The sequence below is a fragment of the Loxodonta africana genome, chromosome 3 (genome assembly GCF_030014295.1).
Source record: "Loxodonta africana isolate mLoxAfr1 chromosome 3, mLoxAfr1.hap2, whole genome shotgun sequence".
NCBI lineage: Eukaryota > Metazoa > Chordata > Mammalia > Proboscidea > Elephantidae > Loxodonta > Loxodonta africana.
Window position 1 is genome coordinate 141,132,257 of NC_087344.1, and position 23,721 is coordinate 141,155,977.

Here is a 23,721-nt window from a genome sequence, read left to right on the forward strand (position 1 = left end):
TTATTTTTTAATACTGAACCATAGGTAGTGCTTTTGCTCTGTTTTTAATGCTTTTTAATGTTAGTTTTTAAATATATATTCCTATGTATACAAGTATCATATGTATAGGGTTGCTATGAGTCGGAATCAACTTGACGGCAGTGGGTTTATGTACACAAGTTAGTACCATCCCTAGAAGAATCCAGAGAAGCAGCTAAAGTTTTTTCTAGTAACAACATCATTTGTATTCATTTCATATAACTCAATATTAACTAAACTTCAAATAAGGAAGCTTCAACCTTCGATAAGCTTTTCATCTAGTAGTAGGGACAAAAAAAAGTATGTCTAAAACTATAAGATACAGTATATATTAAGAATAGGGAAGGAAGACGAAAAAGGAAGAACTAACCTCAACTGGGTTCCTACTATGTATCAGGCACTGTGCTAGGTCCATTTGTACATTATTTAATCCAATAACCAGTCTAAGAAGTAGTAAAGTGGTATTATTCTCACTTTACATAGGAGAAACTGAAACTTGTTACAAGAAGTCAGACCAGGGAACAACTATTTCAAGAGTAGGGATCAAGCAGTTCATGGAGGAAAAAGATTTGGAAACAGAAAAGATGTCAGCAGACAATAGGCAGAGAATGAAGCTTATTAGTGGTTAGAAGATGCAAAAGGGGGATCATTGCCTAGGGGGCATCGAGTTTCTGTCAAGGGCAATGGAAAAACTTGCAATTGTATGATGGCAATGGTTGTACAATGTATAATGAACGTAATTAATGTCACTGAATTGTACATGTAGAAAATGTTGAAATGGAAAATGTTTTGTTATACATATTTTTGACACAATAAAAAAAAGGGGAAGGTATATAGAGGATGAGCATAAAATAATGGTTTGGGGTCAGATTGAAAAGGAATTTGAATATCAAGGTAAAGTTTACACCTAACCCAGTAGGGAACGGGAGTGATATGATTACTTGCAGAAGACTGATCTAGTACTGTTTACAACTCCTTATCACAATTCCAAAATCCAAAAAGCTCTAAAAACAAAACAGAATTTTATTTTCATAATTTACTTGGAGACAAAGTTAATCTGATCTGAACTCATTTGGCTCAAAGTTTAACCTGAACTGATGTAAGACAATTTATCTTCTTTAGCTGTCTTACGTAGTGTGAATATCCATACATTTTGCTGCAGAAATGAGTGTTTTATTACAGGATGCTGCCCCAGTCTTCGCTGGGGGAATTATGTGAAATAATGTAATATATTAACATTACATGTAACATTAATGTAATATAATGCATTGTCACCTTTCTAAATATGCAAGAATTAAAAGAAAAATCTGCATTGTAAAACACATCTGACCCCAAGAGTTTTAGAGGGATTATTAAGTGTAGCCATGTATAGGATGGGATAGAAAAGGGAGAAGAGAGGTGAAAAGGCCAGTTCGGAGACTTCCAGAAGTCATGGTCAGAAAAAAATAAGTACAGTGGTGGGCTTGAAAATGGAAATGACGAGGTGAATAGGAGAATCACTAGGAAGTAGCCTTGGCAGCTAACTGGACGTAAGGGGTGAGGAAGACGTGCTCTAAAGAAAATCCAACATTAATCCTGGGAGCCTAGTGGTAGTTTCAATAACAGAAATGGGATCATTAATAAGTTAATCATGTTGGATTTAAGGTGTCGTATGGGACATCTGGAAACCCTGGTGACACAGTGGTTAACAGCTACAGCTGCTAACCAAAAGGTTGGCAGTTCAAATCCACCAGGCGCTCCTTGGAAACCCTACAGGGGCAGTTCTACTCTGTCCTATAGGGTCATCATGAGTCAGAATCAACTTGATGGCAATGGATTTTTTTTTTTTTTTTTTAATAGGACATCTACGTTGTGATGTCAGGGAGAGAATTAGAAATGTTGTATCTGGAGTTCAGGAAAAAGGTCAGGATCTCAGAAGTAAATTTGAGGTTCAACTATATGGAGGAGATAAAGAGTGCTATAGAAATGGATGAAATTCTCAAGGAATAAAGAAATGAAAGAATGCATATATGGAATTTTAAGAAATCACTAGCACTTTAGAACATTGCCTTCTTAATCACACGAAACGTCTATTGTGGAAGATCAGCAGAGGCAAGATACTCTTAATGGTGGAGGAGCTGACACAGCAGAAATGCATCAGGTTGGGGCCACACAGGAAGGAGCACAATTCCTGGATTCCCTCCTGACAACTACTTCAGGGTGACTGTTGCCAACACTGAACTCAGCACAAGTTTAGAGCTCTGGAAAGATACTCCAAAGCAGATGAGTTCACTTCAAAAGTAAAAAAAAAAAAAAAAAAAAAATCAATATATGTCCCTGAGTACACATTTTTCATACTTATAGGTTAGTAGCTATGTATCTTCTTGTAGAATCTATTACTGTGGCCAATTCTGACTCAGAAGCAGCAGTTCAGGCAACAGTAAACTACAGCTCATCCAGCTGTTAACTTGTTTTGAAAACTGCATTGTTCTTACCGATTCTACTACAGATTTACATCAATATTCAATGTTTTGTAGCAGTGAAATCATGGTACAGAAGAGACTGCAATGAATTATGAAGATATGGATCGAAAGCCAAGTTTCTTGCCTCTAAAAGCAAAGCTACACCAGACCAGTTGCTGTAGAATTAATCCTGACTCATGGCGATTGCAAGTAGGGTTTTCGGTGACTGATTTTTGGAAATAGATCACCAGACCTTTCTTCCAAGGTGTCTCTGGGTGGACTTGAACCTTCAAAGTTTCAGTTAGCAGCTGAGCGTATTAGCCATTTGTATCACCCAGGGACTAAAAGCAAAGCTATTAATGGGATATTTCTCAAGAGGGGTGGGAGGAATAAAGCATATACCTTCAGGTAATCGGAAGAAATGGAAAGCTAGGATCCAGGTTACATGATCAAAAGCAACACAGTAAAAAACCAAATGGTAGAAAGCAAACTGAGGCATTAGATTAGTTGAAATGACAAAGTGATAAAAATGGAGATTCCATTCATCAACTTTTTTCATTTCTTGGTAATGAAATGAATGGTAATGAATGGAAAGGATAACCTGTTGCCATTGAGGTGATCTACCTGGAAGTAAACTTGAGTATGATGTGAAGTAGGGGCAAAATTTAAATTTATTTTTCACACAGACACCCAATTGTTCTAGGGCTACTTTCCAAGTGCTGGCTTATGTAGAAGCAGATGGGTTTTAGACAATGATTGTAGATTATCAAATGTAAGTAGGTATTCAATCAGAGTTGCTATTGCTCTAGGTACTTGGAATCTAGTTCTTGATCTGGCAAATGCTTTTTTCTCTATTATCAATTTGCCCCTGCACTAGAAGCAGTTAATTTTTACCTAGCAAGTACAGCAGTATACATTTACTTCAGGACCATGTCTTACTTTAAGACTATTTTCAGCTCTCTGGTCCTGTGTTGTAATTCAGAAATCAAGGACTTCATTCATTTTGACATCCAACAGAACATTCTGATGACTGGACCTGGAGAAGAAAAAGTACTCTAAATGCCTGAGTAAGACACATAGTTAGCAAGGGGTAAGAGAAAATTCATAAAAATGTAGACGCCTACCAAGTTGGTAAAGTTTGTAGGGGGCCAGTAACTTGGGGCATAACAGGATATCTCAATGTGAAAGACAAGCTGTTTCACCTTGTACTTCTACAGTCAAGGTATAATGTTTCCTGGGTATGTTTGGATTCCACAGCAATAGATTCCATATTGGAATGTGATGCTCTGACTCACTTACTGAATGGCCTTTAGAGTTTCCTGAACAACTCTGGGCCCCAAAGCAAGTAAACCTACACATATAAACTGCAGTTCATGCTGCCCTGCTACTGGGGCCTTATTATGCAGAAGATCCAAAGGTGCTCAATTACATAGTCATGGCCTGTAGCAATGATGTATGGAGCCCCTAGCAAGCCCACAGATCTACAGAATTTTAAATTAAATCCATGCCCTTTTCTGCAGATGATTATCCTTCTTTTGAAAAAGAGCTCCTAGCTTGCTACTGGATCTGAGATGAGACTGAACACTTGACCCTGGGATACCAACTGACCATGTAACCTGAGCTACCTATTATGAATTGGGTATTATCTCATCCATAAAATCATAAAGTTGAGCATGTACAAATGAAGTGATATGTACAAGATACCTTCAAGCAGGTCCTGAAGATACAAGTTGCATGATCAAGTGGCTCAGATTTCTAGAGCACCTACTCTTTTATTCAGCTCCCTCTTCCTTAGTCTACACTTATGATCTCATGGGGAGCACCCATAACTTGTCAACAGAGGAAGAAAGGACTCAGGCCTGGTTTATGAATGGTTCTTTACGATATGCTCAGCAATTACCACTGCCATCTGGAATGCCTCTGAAAAATCTATACAGGTGAAGAGAAATCCTCTCTGTGTACAGAAATTTGAGCCATACTTCTGGTTGTCCACTTTATCTAGGTAAAGAGATAGCCTGAGGTGTACATCTCTACTAATTTACTGGCAGTTGGCCAGGTGATCAGAGACTTTGAAAGAACAAGATGAGAAGACTGATGACAAGTAGATCTGGTATATAAATGGCCCTCTCAGGATGAACACAGAGTGTGAAGATATTTGTGTTCCATGAGAATGTTTATCAAAGAGTAAGCACTGAAGAGAAATCCTCTATTAATCAAATGGACAAGGTGACTCCTCCTACAGATGTCACTAAATCTCTTTCCCTAGCACCCCAGGACTTGCTCAGTGTGCATGTGTACAAAGTAAATATGGCAATAGGGATGGAGACTATGCATGCACTCAACATGAATTTCCCCTCACCAATGCTGATCTTGCTACTGTCACTGCTGAGTGCCCAACCTACTACGGACGGAGACCAATGCTGAGCCAATAAGGCCTCACTACCTGGGGGGGAGGCACCAGCCACCTGGTGGCTAGTTGATTACATTGGATCCCTTCCCTATGGAAGGGCTATCAGTTTATCCCCACTAAATCTGATGCAACAGCAACTAACAACCGCAACAAAACATTTATTCTGTTGCCTATAATGCCTCTGCCAGTACTACCAACCATGATCCTACAGTCACAGTATCTCTCAAAATATAGCTTTTGGACAAGAAACTCATTACTCATTTTACAACAAAAGAAATGCAGCAACGGGCTCATGACTATGAAATGCACTGGTGTTGCCATATATCCAATCATCCAAAAGCAGCTGGCTTGACAAAATGATAGAATGACCTACTAAGACTCAGTTATGATGCCAGGTAGAAGACAAGACACTAAGAGGTTGTGGTTCTATTTTACAAGATGCAGTATACATGTTTTGAGCCAGTGATTAATATGTGATGCTGTTTCTCCCACTGCCAGAATACAGGGGTCCAGGAGTCAAGGGGTAGAAATAGGACTGTTTCCTTCACTATTATACTTAATAACCCACTCACAGAGTATTTAGTCCAAACCCTGTAAACTTGAGCTATGCTGGCTTAGTTTCCAAGAGAGGGGTGTTTCTACCAGAACACACAAAATGGTTCAAATGAACTGGAAGAACACCATCTAGATACATTTGGCTCCTCATGGCACTAAGCCAATAAGAAAAAGGCTCCTGTGCTGGCTAGGGTGAATGATCCAGATTATCAGAGGGAAAATGGATTGCTGCTACACAACGAGTTCAGAGAGGACTACGACAGGAATCCAGAAAATTCTCTGAGTTGCCTCTTATTAGTTTTGCTTCCTAGTGAAAGTTAATAAGCAACCCAATAAAGGCAGCACTAAGCACTCCGACTCTTCCAGAATGTAGATCTAGATCACACTGCTAGGTAAAAAACCCTAACAAATGAAGTGCTGGCTGGGAGCAAAGAAAACATGGAACAGACCAAGAAGAAGTTATAAGTATCAACTACAGCCTCAAGACCTGTTATAGAAACAAGTACCAAAGTTGTTTTGCAATTAGCTTCATTGCTTGTTTGGAACATATTTACATATGTTAACGATATAGAAAAAAAAACTACGGAAGTGTTTTCTTCCCCCTTTATTATTTTATACAAGGATCGTTGGTGGTAGTAAACTTTACAATTTAATCTTGACATTACAGAATAACCAGGCAGATCTGCGACTCAACTAGAATAAGGTAACAAGGATAGGGTAACTGAAGGGACACAGTTTCTTCATTTGTCCATATATAGTTACATCTGCACACAAACATGAACTGTTGTTACTGTTATACAGTAATTTAAATAATGTGAGGAGCCCTGGGGGCGTAATGGTTAAGTGCTCAGCTGCTAACTGAAAGGTCGGAGGTTCAAATCTACCAGCCACCCCACCACAAAAAGATGTGGCAGTCTGTTTCCATAACGATTACAGCCTTAGAGACCTTATGGGGCAGTTCTACTCTGTCCTATAGGGTCACTATGAATCAGAATTGACTGGATGGCAATGCGCTTTTTGGAGAAGGGTGGGTGTGGACGCTTAAAAGCTAAAAGGGAGGGTTGTGCTAGTTTCCTGTGGGCACTCAGCTCCCTTTCCCCCAACTTCATTCACACACACCCATCCTCCTATGCTCTGTTCTATTCTGCTGGGGCTGGGATTCTGAAAACTACATTTCTGGGACTTCTTTGTGTTATGTGTTGTCAATAGGAGGCACTACTGGAAAATCAGAAGGTAGAAGATAAAACTACCAGCTTCTGGTTCTAGCACTGGGGTAGTTACGAGCAGTTACTGCAGTGGCAGCAGAACTGGGGTGATTGTGAACCCCCACAGACCTGGGACCACCTGTCTGCAGTTTTACCTCTGGTGCACACAGCACCATTTGAGCAGATCTTGAACCAGTGACAAGTCTCCTATAGTATAGCAGCAGGTGCAGCTTCTTAGCAGCTTCTGAACTCTGAGGGTATCGCCCTCCCCCTCCCCTTTTTTCTCATGCAGCGTTGTTCCTTCTCCCTTTTGTTATTTCCAGCTTTTCTAATTTCTAACCACTTTTTTTTTTAAATAAAAAATATTTTTTTTTCTTTTTTAAATTTACTCTGAAATACCTAGATTCGTTTCTGATTTCTAATCTAGATATTTCAAACAGAGTAAATTTAACTGATTAACCATCCATTGATTAATCCAACTGGACTTTAATTGATGAACCATCCATTGAATTCTTGCATTTTTCAGTTCTAGATTATTTTGTTTTGAAATAAACTATGTCACTTCTGACAGTTTCTTATTCCAGTTTCAGCTTGGCTTTTACCTCCTTGAGCGTAGTAAGTGTACCTGTTCCATGATCTATGCCTGATAATTCCAGGATCTAGAGTCCCTGTGGAGCTCTGGTGGTGCAGTGGTTAAGAGACTGGCTGCTAATCAAAAGGTTGGCAGTTCAAATCTACCAGCCACTCTTGGAAACCTTCTGGGGAGTAGTTCTACTCTGTCCTACAGGGTCACTATGAGTCAGAATCAACTCGACGGCAAGGGGTTTTTTAGAGTCCCTGTGTCTTTTGTTTCTGCCACTTCTCATGTACAGTATCTTGTCTCCTCATGCGTCCAATTACCTCTGACTATTTGGTTAAGAGCTACGACTGCTAACCAAAAGGTCGGCAGTTTGAATCCACCAGGCACTCCTTGGAAACCCTATGGGGCAATTCTACTCTGTCCTAGAGGGTCGTTATGAATCAGAATCAACTCTACGGCAACAGGTTTGGTTTGCTGGGTTTTTTTTTTTTTTTTTGCTGGATATTAAATTTTAAAATTATTTAGATATGAAACCTAGGATGATGTTATCTTCCTCTAAAGATCTGCAGGGCCTGGGAGCATCAGAATCAAGTTCAAGGTTTAAAATTTTTTGGTTCTATAACTCAAAGTTGGTTTGTGGTCAGGGATGACTGGTTTATCTCCTATTCACCCTTACTCCTACAGTGTCCCAGCTCTTGGCCCCACCTACTCCACTCCCCCACCTTCTCCACTCCCCCAGATGACAATTTTTCTCCCTAGACCTTCAAGCTGCCATAAATTAACTCAGCCTTTCAGCTACTTCTTTCAGATTGGCAAATGTGCTATGGGCAAAAATAGCCCCAAGTGCTGTGCTCACCTCTCTGGATTCTTCTTCCCTCTCAGGTTTAGTTCAGCAGTTCTCACTATCTTCTTGACTCTGGATACATTTAAGAGGATGTTTTTCATATTTCACCTTTCACTTTCTTCCTTGGGAAGCTGGTATGCCATTTCATTACTGAAGCAAAAATCCTAATAATTTTTTCTTAAGTTCCTCAAGCTGAAAGAAGAATGGCAGAAGAGTTTGAGGCAAAAACATCAATGAAAATAATTAAGATTCTCTTCTTCTAACACTAAAATGAAAGAAATACCAATAAAGACTCTTACAGCTTTTTGGTACATAAAATTTTCTTTTATTCAGAGGTCAAATTTAATCTATGTATAACACTGTCAAGGTTTAGTTTTGCATCCTGATATGTATATATTTGTGAAAGGCTTAAATGTAAACCTGCAAGACAGTAACCAAAACCAACACTGTTTTTACATTTCAGCAGATGGAAATATAACACGATTAAGTTGGAGAAAGTCGTTACCAATTTGGTCTGATTCTAGCTCTTGTTTAGGGGTAAAAAGTCAAATTTGAAGATGAAAGTTTGAAGAAGTATCACAAAAGATGGAGTGGGAAGACACTTTAGCAGAAAAGAGCCAAGGTAGAATAAAGCGGACTAGAGGTTCTGCTGTGATAAAATTCAGACCCAACCTCCTGCTATGGTTACTGCTAAAGACTTGATGGTGATAATTTTTAATGTTATTTTGGATTGCTCTCAACCAGTCCCAACCACATGGTCAATATTTTCAAACTTACTCTTTTTTTCACTACTTTAATTTTCATTAAAACTACCTTAAATCAAATGAAGGGGTAATAGTGACCATCCCAAAGCTTTCAAGCCTGTTTTCTGTTTTGCCTGCCAGTGGGGTAGCTTCCCTTTGCCATGTACACTCTTCCCAAAGAACAATCAAAATACACTTACCGGTTCTCCAGGAAAAATCATAAACATTCAGGAAGGAGATCAAATAAATTTGAAAAATCCCCCTCTCATTAACAGAGCCCCATAATATGATCAATGTTGTTGTTCTTAGTCACCAGCCAGTCAATTCTGACTCGTGGCAGCCTCATATGTGTCAGAGTAAACTCTGCTCCATAGGATTTTCAAGGCTGTGACCTTTCGGAAGCAGGTTCCCAGGCCTGTCTTCTGAGGTGACTCTGGGCAAGTATAATTTAATTATAATGGTGTCTGAAAATAAGACATCAGATTGAAATGCCATGGTCACAGAGCAGCACTGTCAGGAAATGCTACCCAACATGCCACAAAGTTTTCCTCACTTAGCTCTTTCGTTGTAATTTTATGATGACATCAGTGGGCTTTATAGATTGCAGTAAGAACGGTTCACTTGGCCTTTCTTCCATCACTTGGCCCCTTATTTCAGAAGCCCAAACGACCTCATGCACACAAATATCCTTTCTCAGACACAAATGCCTGCTTACGTTTTTGTTATAAACTTTAACACAAGCTTTTATATTATGGCTTTTCTCTTTAAGTCATAAAATATATATTTTAAGATTCTCATGCTTTTACAGAGTTCATAAGAAATAAAAACTAGTATCTCTGTATAATTTCATCTATCCAACAGACCAAGTTCATCTTGTATGAAACATTTCTCTCCCTGTAAAACCAGCAGGTGAATTTTTCAAAAAAGGATTGATTTCAATTGACTCTCTAGTCCTGTAGATAGCTAGTCCCATGCTACTCTGGGACCCCCAAAGAAGCAATTGTAAATCCAGTTCTATACAACTTCATTGGTTTGTATTTAAACAAAATAACAATTTATACAACCCCACACTGAAATCACTGTAGTATTTTTCTTAACATTCAACTTAAATCATTAGATATAATAAGCTGAGTAAGAAAAAAATTACGATCAAATGCTAAAAATGTTTTTTTAAGTACACATGAAAACAAATCTCATTTACAAAATGATTTAATTACAAGAAAATCAGCCAGAAAATTACATAGTCCCAAATAAATCCTGTATATAAAAACAAAAGGCTCACTTACAATCATTTTATATTTGTCTTTCAGATAAGCTGGGCCTAGCTTTTCCCAGCAAAAATTAGCATACAGGGTTTTTTTTTTGAATCTTTATTTTTCCATAAAACAATTGGCTTTCAGCATAACTTGTCCAGGGCAAGGTCACGGAAGTTCCATAGACACATCCAAACTCCCTGAGGGACCTAATTATTGGGCTGAGGGCTATGGGGACCATGGCCTTGGGGAACATCTAGCTCCACTGTCATAATATAAAGAAAATGTTCTACATTCTTCTTGGGTCAGCAACTTCTGGGGTCTTAGAAGTTTTTAAGTAGCCATCTAAGATACTGCACTGGTCTCACCCCGATTGGAGCAAGGGAGAATAAAGAAAACCAAAGACACAAGGGAAAGATTAGTCCAAATGACTAACAGACCACAAGTGCTACAGCCTCCACCAGAGTGAGTCCACAAAACTGAATGGTGCCCAGGTACCACCACCTACTGCTCTGACAGGAATCACAATAGAGGGTCCCAGACAGAGTTGGAGAAAAATGTAGAACAAAATTCTAACTCATTAAAAAAAAAAAACACCAGACTTACCAGTCTGACAAAGACTAGAGAAACCCTGAGAGTATGGCCCCCGGACATCCTTATAGCTCAGTAATGAAGTCACTCCTGAGCTTTACCCTTCAGTTAAAGATTAGACAGGCCTGTAAAACAAAACAAGACTAAATGGGCACACCAGCCCAGGGACAAGAATGAGAAGGCAGGAGGGGACAGGAAAGCTGGTAATAGGCAACCCAAGGTCAAGAAGAGTGTTGACATGTGGTGGGGTTGGGACCAATGTCACAAAACAACATGCATACTAATTACTTAATGAGAAGCTAGTTTGCTCTGTAAACCTTCATCTAAAGTTAAAAAAATAAAAATCAGTTTAAAAAAAAAATACAGAATTGGTTTTTATTCCTGAAGTGAGGATGGTGTCTATCATTTTGCTTCACAGAAACTTCAAAATTGCTCCCATGTATTTCAATTAGCTACTCTCAAAATCCAACACAAAAAACAACAAAAAGTAACAAAACAAAAACACTGCTGCATTACTAAAAGATTCCCATCTTCCACTTCATTTCACCAGCCCAAGTACAAATTCGGAGAATAGCTTCTTAAGTCCTGCAGTTTCAAATTCTTTTTGTAACTCATCCAACGATGAATACTCCTTGACTTCAAATGCCGGGAACCTGCATTATACAAGAGAAATTCGTGGATATGCCTAGATTTGTCAGAGTGTAATTATCGATTCAGTTGCTTTTCTGTCTGCAATAGTACTAAATTATACCTTTTGTGTTCTGTCTGTACTTTTGTTTCAAACAGGACACTAATCATTTTCTCCTTGCATTTCTTTCCACTTGAGTCCACATCTACTTTGGACGTCTTCTGAAGAATCAGGTACTCCTAAATGATAAAGCAGTACATTAAATACATATTTTACTCTGAGTCTCAAAGTTTTAAAGCAGCCATAAACCTGCAGGCTTATTTTCATGCACGAAGAAAACTCCCTTTACTGAATCAAGCAGTAAGAGTTACGTGCCGTTTTTACATACTTGGCAGCTTCAAGTTCCGGTGAATGCACGAGGAAAGTGTGAGGTAATCAGACTAGCCAAAAACCTAACCAGCTGCCTTCAAATCGATTCTGACTCATGAATCTGGACTGGACCACCACTCTGACTCTGGGCTGGCTACTTAAACCCTCTGTGCCTCAGTTACTTCCTCCATAAAACAAGAATCCTGACAGTGTCTACCTCATGGGGGAGTTGTGATGATTAAATGAGTTAATACATGCAAAGCACCTAGAGCAGTGCCTGGCATATAGTGCTAGGGCGCACTTAATAGTATACCTACCGTTATTATTACTAACGAGCACCTGAATGAAGTTAACAGGCATACTGCACTTATCACTTCAGATTGATGGTGTCTAGTAATACGTACCAGTACATTCTCATTCTTAGTGTACAACTTTATACAAATGTAAGATATTTACATTTGTATGCCACTTTAGAGATATTAAAAAAAAACCTCTTAGGAAAAGTATAATTTCTAAATTACAGCAAAAGGTTCAAGTCATATGAATAAATAGTTGTTAATTAATTGATCCAATCTGGGTAGCAACATCTGCAAAACAGCTGCATTTAGCCTAATATGCCTGAGTTGGCTTAAAGAAAAATCTGAGCCTTTTGCGGACATATGAGCAAGGAAATTAATCTGTATTCATTTTTCCAGTCAGTATTTTACCCAAAAGGATCAGATTTTATAGATACACTATAAATAATCTTAAAATACATGGTTCATTTGTCAGGCCCCAACCCAGAATATACATTAAATTTGAATTATTTGTTGTACCTATATGTGGCAACCTAGCCCTGATCAGATTAATCAAATATTAAACCAGTTTTGTGGAAAGAGTCCATCATGAAAAATGCAGGTCATTATTCTACAAATCTGTAAAATTATAGCTTGTACAAGCGAAATCTGTTTTAAACAAATTCAGTTGTAATTATTCCTGACCCAACCTGTCTAAAAGTGTAAACTCTATTGTGATTTGTAGCTCTTCCAAGATCTAAAATATAATAAGCAGTTTTCCTCATCTGGTTCTACTTAAAACAGCTTAGATGAGTTGAGAACAAGAACTTGAAAAACCTGAAGAAGATGATTTTGAAAGCAGCTGCCGGGACAAGTCAGCTGGAAAGCGAAAGTCAGGTAGGTGGTGACAAGCTGCCAGCCCTAATGATTCTATTTCTATTAACACTAAATCTTGGTTATAAGGGACAAGCTTTTCTTTCTAGGGATTATAGATATTAAATTAAAATGTCAGAATGTATTTTTAACTGCCACAGTGTGAAATTTTTTATAGACTACCCACAAATATACCCTTGCCATGTCTAACTGCAGAAAGAAGTATTAACATGCACTAACTTTTAGTGCACATTTATAAAGTTGAGGTTTACAGCTAATTACAGAAACAACACTCATGTTTATTATCACAGGGATTTTTTTTTTTAAATAATCTGTCACTTTCATAAAACGGCATGATTTTAAAAATATAATCTTATTCTTCAAGCTTTGCAAGTTTGTAGTTGCAATTAGGAGTTAATAAAGACATTCTTAAGAAAAAAAGAAACATGGAAATAGTGAAAGCAGAAACATCTTAAATGATTAATCTGCCCCACCATTATAAAACACACTCACAAATATACCACTTTAAGCAGAAAATAGTAAAATTCATATTCAACTTTTTAGCACCTTGATGTTGTTTCTGTCTCCTTGTAGTAAAATCAGAATTATTTTACCCATGAACATCAGTCTTCCAGTCAGCCTTAAATCTGAAGCCCACTTCTCCACAGTTTTGACATATTTAGTCTTTGCTCTCATGTGATCCAAATGCAGAAGAGTTACCCACAGTCCATCGTCCACATTTAGGCTTGGTGGAAAAGTGCACTTTTCACTGCCACTTCCAGTTTCTGGTTGGTTGAGGATGTGTTTGAGATTCTGCTGAACCCAGAGAACAAGCTCATGAACCATGGGTTCCGACAAGAGGTTCTCTGCTTGCTCAAGTAATTTCTCTTTCACAGTCACACACTGGGCCCTGGTCAGGCGTTCAGAGTTCACCGAGACACCAGGCAGACACAAAGGATAAGTGACAGGTAAATGAAACACCAGTTCAAAGGGTATATCCACATCCGTAAGTCCTTCCGCTTTCGTGTAAATTCTGAACACGGTGCCATCTGTCTCTGGAAGGCATCCAAAAATAATCATTAGCTGTACATAATTCAATTTGAACGGAATACTAACGATAAAATTTTTGTTTCAAATGTCAATTTATGTCTCATGTGGAAACTTTGAGTCATTTTGTACAGAAACACAAAATGCTAAGAAAGCCATGATTTTGCAATTATTTCCTTCAACCATACATATGGGTTCATGCACACCAACACCCTGGACTAAACTGGCATTTACATTTGCTATTACCTCATTAAGTTTTCACTGGCTAATTCTTTTCAGAAGTAGACTGCTAGGTCCTTCTTCCTAGTCTGTCTTAGTCTGGAAGCTCAGATGAAACCTGTCCACCATGAGTGACCCTACTGGCATCTGAATACCAGTGGCACAGCTTCCAGCATCATAGCAACACACAAGCCCTCACGGTACAACAAACTGACAGACATGTCAGGATTGTATCCTTTCACCATACTTATTCAATCTGTATGCTGAGCAAATAATCCGAGAAGCTGGACTACAAGAAGAATAGGGTATCAGGGTTGGAGGAAGACTCATTAACAACCTGCATTATGCAGATGACACAGCCTTGCTTGCTGAAAGTGAAGAGGACTTGAAGCACTTACTAATGAGAAGCAAAGACCACAGCCTTCAGTATGGATTAAACCCTAACATAACAAAAACAAAGACCCTCACAACTGGACCAATGAGCAAACATCATGATAAACAGAGAAAAGACTGAAGTTGTCAAGGATTTCGTTTTACTTGGATCCATAATCAACACCCATGGAAGCAGCAGTGAAGAAATCAAAAGACACATTGCATTGGGTAAATCTACTGCAAAGGACCTCTTTAAAGTGTTGACAAGCAAAGATGTCACGTTGAAGACTAAGGTGTGCCTGACCCAAGTCATGGTATTTTCAATCGCATCACATGCATGTGAAAGCTGGACAATAAATAAGAAAGACCGAAGAAGAGCTGACACCTTTGAATTGTGGTATTGGCCAAGGATACTGAATATACCATGCACTGCCAAAAGAACGAACAAGTCTGTCTTGGAAGAAGTACAACCAGAATGCTCCTTAGAAGCAAGGAGGGCGAGACAGCATCCTACATACTTTGGACATGCTGTCAGGAGGGCTCAGTGCCTGGAAAAGGACATCATGCTTGGTAGAGGGTCAGTGGAAAAGAAGACAACCCTCGACAAGATGGACTGACACAGTGGCTGCAACAACGGACTCAAGCATAACAATGACTGTGAGCATGGCACAGGCCTGGGCAAGGTTTTGTTCTGTGGTACATAGGGTCGCTGTCAGTCAGAACCAACTCGATGGCACCTAACAACAACAACATTACCTCACCGTTATTAAGAATTACCAATAAGGTTTTTTATCCCACAGTTTTTTTTCTACCTGGACCTAGCTGATAATTCTGGGAAGCCCTAATAACTCTTATGAACTATCAAAGAAGCAACCCAGCAATCACTGAACAAACTACCCACTAAATCCAATCAAAGTCATTTTGTGCCAAGTCCAAGTCAGGCAAACACTGGAATCCCACGTGACTGGAGGGTTGAAGAGAAACTGATGACTGCGTATGGGGCAGCAATTGCCTTGGTGAGCTTTTTTATTACTTCAAATCTATTATAGGCAGCCCCCAGGTTACGAATGTCCGGCTTACCTGTAGTTACAAACCAACCCCTGTAAAGCCTATTATATTAAAAATTCAAGGTACATACAATGGTTCATAATAACAAACAGGCGCTACTTTGCAACACACATCAAAACACTATTATTTTTACTGTATTGTTATGTTAAAGATGTTTTAGTGTATCTGGAAGTATTTCACCCATGTTTTTTATGCATAGAAAAGTACACTATATGCTATATACTAAGACAAATATTTGACTGACATTAGATACGAACCATACCTAACTGTTCCAATTTAAGTACAAATTCAGCTTAAAGACAGATTTAGGAACAGAGCTCATTCATCATCCAGGCACTGCCTGTAACATCAATGTAACCTGAACGTTGCAAGATACACTAAAAATGAGTGGACATCAATTCTGCCTCTGCTGGCTCCATAAGGCGGGGGAGGCACACACAGGATATGAGATGAAATACTCTGCTCTCTCAGATTTGCTTGGCTTCACCCCTCTTATGGGTTCCACACCATTTCACCCCACTTTTCAAAAAGTTGATAAAACGTCAGGCTGATTCATTTTGCAGGGGGCGGAAGCACACATATCAGAACAGCAGTGTAGAACAGACCTGGGTGTACATGAATCTCTTTGAAGCTAACTTGCCTCTCTCTATCCCTACTTCTTTCTCGACATGCCCTTGTTCTATTCTTCTTCACAAGAGAGGTAGTCAAATCTTTCCCGTTTTCATACCTGAATTGCTGCTCAACAGCTTCAACAACTGAAACCTGAATTCATCCCCATTTTAAAGAACCTAACAGAACATTAACGCTGCTTCCTAGCCATCTGATTCCATTTATGTAAAAGCCGCGGTTACAGCCATTGAGTCCTACAGGACAAAACACATCTGTTACACAAGAGTTTTTCCTTAATGGAATCTGCAGTACCAACTGCAAAGCACTACTATTTTAGCACACTGCCCTGAAACACAGGCGACTGCTATTATAAATGCCATATTAAAATGATATAATGTAAATTTGCATTATATAAGTAAAATGTGTACTGTATAAAGAAAAATCTTCCAAACCTAACATAGTACGTTTCTCTACAGTCTGTCATTAGTTTCTCAAAACCCTTCTTCTGCACACTTACTTACACTTTTAAATATTTTATCAAAATATACTCATGAGATTAGTATCTTTTGTTACATGAAACGGACGCTATAAATAAATCTGCAGATAACATATGATCATTGGGCTGAATAAACTCTCCATAAGTCATCTAGGGAGTTCTCAAAGGGGGGTTATAATTTTTAAAGGCTGTCAATCAGTAAACATTCACTGAGCACCTACCAGGCCCAAAGCACTGTACTAGGCTCCGAGGAAAGGCAATGGGTAAGATACCCAAACCAAAAACCAAACCCACTGCTGTCGAATTGATTCCAACTCATAGCGACTCTACAGGACAGAGGAGAACTGCCCCATAGAGTTTTCAAGGAACACCTGGTGGATCTGAACTACTGACTTTTTGGTTAGGAGCTGTAGCACTTAACCACTGCATCACCTGGGTAAGACAGAGATCCTGCCATATTGACACAATCCAAAGTGTTATAACATGAAAGGGTGGATATATTCCAAGTAATCTGCCTCAACTGCTCTTTCTACACCATAAAATCTCTTTATAAATATACACACTAAGCCGATCCTCATTATCTGCAGATGCCATATTCACAAATTTGCCTACTCACTAATATTATAACCCCAAAATCAATACGCTCAGTGTTTTCCCAGTCATTTGCAAACATGCATAGAGCAGTAAAAATTTTGAGTCGCCCAATGTGTACATACCCAGCTGAGGTCAAACAAGACAATGCTCTGGATTCTTGTTTCAGCTCTCATACTATAAACAAGTGGCCTTTTCGTGGTCTATATAGTGTATGTTTGTGCTTTTTGCTGGTGATGTTGCTGTTCAAAACACCCCCCAAGCATAATTCTGAAGTGCTGTCTAGTATTCCTAAGCACAAGAAGGCTGTGACGTGCCTTACAAAGAATACAGGTATGTTAGACAAGCTTTGTTCAGGCATGAGTTATAGTGCCGTTGGCCATGAGTTCAATGTTAATGAACCAAAACTACGTATTAAATGACGTGTCCTTAAACAGAAATACACATAAAACAAGGTTATGTATTGAAGAGCTGATAAAAATGTTGCCACCCCTAAGGACTGGTAGCTCTACTCAGGTCACCAAGCCACCCACAACAGGGGTCCAAAGATAACTAGTACCTCTTAGTCCTTAAAACCAAAAACTTTGGGTGCCCATGGTCCCTCTGTAGAACCCACCCATGAGCACGTTCTAGGGAACAGAGACGCATTTTCCTCAGAGACACTTGGGGGTCAGCTCTCAGCCCCCTGCCCTGTTCAGAGCGTGACCCTTTGCTGCAATCAAATACTGGTATATACGCCAATCACCCCTGCCCCTCTAAGACTGTAGGACAGAGCCTGTACCACACACTTGATCAGCTACCTGGAAACCTGAGCTGAATTCATACAAGAGAACTGAATGGATTCCTAGACTGCTATACCTGATAACAGCTCTAGCCAGCTGAGGACAGGACAGCAGAGCTCCAAATGCTAAAATAATCAAGCTAGCTCATTCAAGCAACCCATAGGGGTATACTAAAACAAAACAGGGCAAGCAGCTATGACACAGTAAGCAAGCATAAACTAATACAATAACTTACAGATGGCTCAGAGACAACAGTCAATATCAAGTCACATAAAGAAACAAACCATGAACACCTCAACAGGCTCTCAAAGCGAAGAATCCAGGGAAATTCTAGACAAAAGTGCATTCCTGGAATTACCAGATGCAGAATAAAAAAGTTTAATATACAGAACCCTTCCAGACATCAGGAAGGAAATGAGGCAATACGCAGAACAAGCCAAGGAACACATAGATAAAGCAACTGAAGGAATTAGAAAGATTATTCAGGAACATAATGAAAAGTTTAATAAGCTGGAAAAATCCATAGACAGCAATCAGAAATTCAGAAGATTAACAATAAAATTACAGAATTAGACAACTCAATAGAAAGTCACAGGAGCAGAATTGAGCAAGAAGAAGCTAGAATTTCTGAACTCGAAGATAAATCACTTGGCACTAATATGTTTGAAGAAAAATCGGATAAAAGAATTTAAAAAAATGAAGAAACCTTAAGAATCATGGGGGACTCTATCAAGAGAAATAACTTATGAGTGATTGGAGTACCAGAACAGGGAGGGATAACAGAAAGTACAGAGAAAATTGTTGAAGATTTGTTGGTAGAAAACTTCCCTGATATTGTGAAAGATGAGAAGATATCTACCCAAGATGCTCATCGAACTCCACATCAGGTAGATGTTAAAAGAAAGTCACCAAGACATATTATACCCAAACTTGCCAAAACCAAAGATAAAGACAGAATTATAAGAGCAGCGAGGAATAAACGAAAAGTCACCTACAAAGGAGAGCCAATAAGAATAAGCTCAGATTACTCGGCAGAAACCATGCAGGCAAGAAGGGCATGCAATGACATATTTAAAAAAAACATTAAAGGAAAAAAATTGCCTGCCAAGAATCGTATATACAGCAAAACTGTCTCTTCAATATGAAGGTGAAATTAAGACATTTCCAGATAAACACAAGTTTAGGGAATTCGTAAAAACCAAACCAAAACTACAAGAAATACTAAACGGATTTCTTTGGTTAGAAAATCAATAATATCAGGTATCAACCCAGGACTAGAACACTGGGCAGAGCAACCAGACGTAAACCCAGACAGGGAAACCCCAAAAAACTAAGCAAGATTAAAAAAAAAAAAAAAAAGCCCAAAACAGGGAAACAGCGATGTGATTATAGAAAAGAAGACAACATTAAAATAATAAAGAGGGTCTAAGAAATGTAATCATATACATATGGAGACGAAGACATGGCAATACAAAAAAATAAAAGTTAGTTCTAAATTTAGAGAAATAGGGGTAAAAAATAAGGTAACCACAAAGGAGATAAACTATCCTATTCATCAAAATAAAATACAAGGGAAAAATACAGACTCAGCAGAAACAAAATCAACAACAAATATGAGGAAAGGACAATATATAAAGAAAATCTACTCCACACATAAAATCAAGTGGGAAAAAGAAACTGTCAAAAACACACAAAAAAAGACATAGAAATGATAGCACTAAATTCATACCTATCCATAAGTACGCTGAATGTAAATGGACTAAATGCACCAATAAAGAGACAGAGAGTGGCAGATTGGATTAAAAAACATGATCCGTCTATATGCTGCCTACAAGAGATACACCTTAGACTTAGAGACACAAACTAAAACTCAAAGGATGGAAAGAAATATATCAAGCAAACAACAATCAAAAAAGAGCAGGAGTGGCAATATTAATTTCTGACAAAATAGACTTTAAAGTTAAATCCATCATAAAGGATAAGGAAGGACACTACATAATGATTAAAGGGACAATACACCAAGAAGATATAACCATAATAAATATTTATGCACCCAATGACAGGGCTCCAAGATACATAAAACAAACTCTATCAGCATTGAAAAGTGAGATAGACAGCTCCACAATAATACTGGAGACTTCAACACACCACATTCGGTGAAGGACAGGACATCCAGAAAGAAGCTCAATAAAGACACGGAATCCATATGCCACAATCAACCAACTTGACCTCACAGACATACACAGAACCCTCCACCCGACAGCAACCAAGTATACTTTCTTTTCTAGTGCAAATGGAACATTCTCTAGAAGAGACCACATATTAGGTCATAAAGCAAGCCTTAGCAGAATCCAAAACATTGAAATATTACAAAGTATCTTCTCTGACCATAAGGCCATAAAAGTGGAAATCAATAACAGCGAGAAGATATCAAACACTTGGAAACTGGATAACACCCTGCTCAAAAAAGACTGGATTCTAGAAGACATTAAGGATAAAAAAAAAAAAATTAAGGATAGAATAAAGAAATTCAGAGAATCCAATGCGAATGAAAACACTTCCTATGAGAACCTTTGGGATACAGCAAAAGCAGTGCTCAGAGGCCAATTTATATCAGTAAATGCACACATACAAAAAGAAGAAAGGGCCAAAATTAAAGAATTATCCCTACGATTTGAACAAACAGAAAGAGAGCAACAAAAGAAACCCACAGACACCAAAGGAAAACAAATAATAAAAATTAGAGCTGAACTAAATGAAACAGAAAAACAATTGAAAGGATTAACAAGACCAAAAGCCGGTTTTTTCAAAAAAATCAACAAAATTGATAAACCACTGGCCAAACTGACAAAAGAAAACAGGAGAGGACGCAAATAACCCAAATAAGAAATGAGATTAGCGATATTACAACAGACCCAACTGAAATTAAAAGAATCATATCAGATTACTATGAAAAACTGCAGTCAAACAAACTTGAAAACCTGTAAGAAATGGATCAATTCATAGAATCACAGTACGTACCTAAACTAACACAAACAGAGGTAGAACAACTAAATAGACCCATAACAAAAGAAAAGATTGAAAAGGTAATCCAAAAACTCCCAAGAAAAAAAGCCCTGGTCCGGACGGCTTCACTGCAGAGTTCTACCAAACTTTCAGAGAAGAGTTAACACCACTGCTACTAAAGGTAAATTTCAGAGCATAGATAAGTACGGAATACTACCAAACTCATTCCATGAAGCCACCACATCCCTGATACCAAAACCAGGTAAAAACACCACAAGAAAAGAAAATTATACACCTATACCCCTCATGAATATAGATGCGAAAATCTTCAACAAAATTCTAGCCAATAGAATTCAACAACATATCAAAAAAATAATTCACCATGACCAAGTGGGATTCATACCAGGCATGCAGGGATGGTTCAACATTAGAAAAACAATTAATATAATCCACCACGTAAGTAAAACAAAAGATAAGAATCACATGATTTTATCAATTGATGCAGAAAAGGCATCTGACAAAGTTCATCACTGATTCATGATAAAAACTCTCAGAAAATAGGAATAGAAGGAAAATTCCTCAGCATAATAAAAGGCATTTATACAAAGGCAACAGCCAACACCACCGTAAATGGAGAGAGCCTGAAAGCATTCCCACTGAGATCAGGAACCAGACAAGGATGCCCTTTATCACCACTCTTATTCAACATTGTGCCGGAAGTCCTAGCCACAGCAATTAGGCTAGATAAAGAAATAAAGGGCATCCAGATTGGCAAGGAAGAAGTAAAAGCATCTCTATTTGCAGATGACATGATCTTATACACAGAAAACCCTAAGGAATCCTCAAGAAAACTACTGAAACTAATAGAAGAGTTCAGTAGAGTATCAGGATACAAGATAAACATCCAAAAATCAGTTAGATTCCTCTACACCAACAAAAAGAACATCGAAGAGGAAATCACCAAATGAATGTCATTTACAGTAGCCCCCATGAAGATAAAATACTTAGGATTAAATCTTACCTGAGATATAAAAGACTTAAACAAAGAAAACTACAGTACACTTCTGCAAGAAACCAAAAGAGACTTACATAAGTGGAAGAACATAACTTGCTTGTGAAAATGTCTATTCTACCAAAAGCAATCTATATACATTTAATGTAATTCTGATCCAAATCCCAAGGACATTCTTTAATGAGATGGAGAAACAAATCACCAACTTCATATGGAAGGGAAAGAGGCCCAGGATAAATAAGGCATTACTGAAGAAGATGAACAAAGTGGGAGGCCTTACTTTACCTGATTTTAGAGCCTATTATACCACCACAGTAGTCTAAACAGCCTGGTACTGGTACAACAACAGATACATGGACCAAGGGAACAGAATTGAGAATCCAGACATAAATCCATCCACATATGAGCAGTTGATATTTGACAAAGGTCCCAAACAGTTAAATGGGGAAAAAACAGTCTCTTTAACAAATGGTGCTGGCATGACTGGATATCCATCTGCAAAAAAATGAAACAAGAACCAAAGCTCACTCCATGCACAAAAACTAACTCAAAATGGATCAAAGACCTAAACATAAAAATCTAAAACGATAAAGATCATGGAAGGAAAAATAGGGACAATGTTAGGAGCCCTAATACATGGCATAAACAGTATACAAAACATTACTAACAATGCAGAAAGAAAAACTAGACAACTGGGAGCCCCTAAAAATCAAACACCTATGCTCATCCAAAGACTTCACCAAAAGAGTAAAAAGACTACCTACAGACTGGGAAAAAGTTTTTAGCTATGACATTTCTGATCAGCACCTTATCTCTAAAATCTACATGATACGGCAAAAACTCAACTACAAAAAGACAAAGAGCCCAATTAAAAAATGGGCAAAGGATATCAACGGGCACTTCACTAAAGAAGACATTCAGGTAGCTAACAGATACATGAGGAAATGCTCATGATCATTAGCCATTAGAGAAATGCAAATCAAAACTACAATGAGATTCTATCTCATTCCAACAAGGCTGGCATTAATCCAAAAAACAGAAAATAATCAATGTTGGAGAGGTTGTGGAGAGACTGGAACACTTCTACACTACTGGTGGGAATGTAAAATGGTACAACCACCTTAGAAATCGATTTGGTGCTTCCTTAAAAAGCTAGAAATAGAACTACCATATGATCCAACAATCCCTCTCCTTGAATATATCCTAGAGAAATAAGAGCCTTTATATGAACAGACATATGCACACCCATGTTTATTGCAGCATTGGTTACAATAGCAAAAAGATGAAAGCAACCAAGGTGGCCATCAACAGATGAGTGGATAAATAAATTGTGGTATATTCACACAATGGAATACTAGGCATCGATACAGAACAGTGATGAATCTGTGAAACACTTCATTACATGGAGGAACCTGGAAGGCATTATGCTGAGTGAAATTAGTCAGTTGCAAAAGGACTAATATTGTATAAGACCACTATTATAAGAACTTGAGAAATAGTTTAAACTGAGAAGAAAACATTCTTTTCTGGTTATGAGGGGGGGAGGGAGGAAGAGTGGCAGAACAGCATTCACTAATTAGACAGTAGATAAGAACCACTCTGGGTGAAGGGAAAGACAGCACACAATACAGGGGAGGTCAGCACAACTGGACTAAACCAAAAGCAAAGCAGTTTCCTGAATAAACTGAATGCTTTGAAGGCCAGTGTAGCAGGGGCAGAGGTCTGGGGACCACG

At 38.4% G+C, this 23,721-nt stretch overlaps 1 protein-coding gene across 2 annotated transcripts in view; it reads right to left on the reverse strand.

The window, feature by feature from the left end:
* Window positions 1-8,342: 8,342 nt before the first annotated feature.
* Window positions 8,343-23,721, reverse strand: part of RWDD3 (RWD domain containing 3) — a 31,282-nt gene continuing 15,903 nt past the window's right edge. The window contains exons 2-4 of one of the 2 annotated variants that reach the window (XM_003418441.4): window positions 13,353-13,840; window positions 11,392-11,507; window positions 8,343-11,293 (exon numbers count right to left, since the gene is read on the reverse strand). In XM_003418441.4, coding sequence (XP_003418489.1) covers window positions 11,179-11,293; window positions 11,392-11,507; window positions 13,353-13,840 — 719 coding nt within the window. In that variant the 3' untranslated portion in view covers window positions 8,343-11,178. Of the gene's footprint in view, window positions 11,294-11,391; window positions 11,508-13,352; window positions 13,841-23,721 lie in introns of those variants that run through there. The other variant, XM_023558392.2, reaches the window with a different exon arrangement.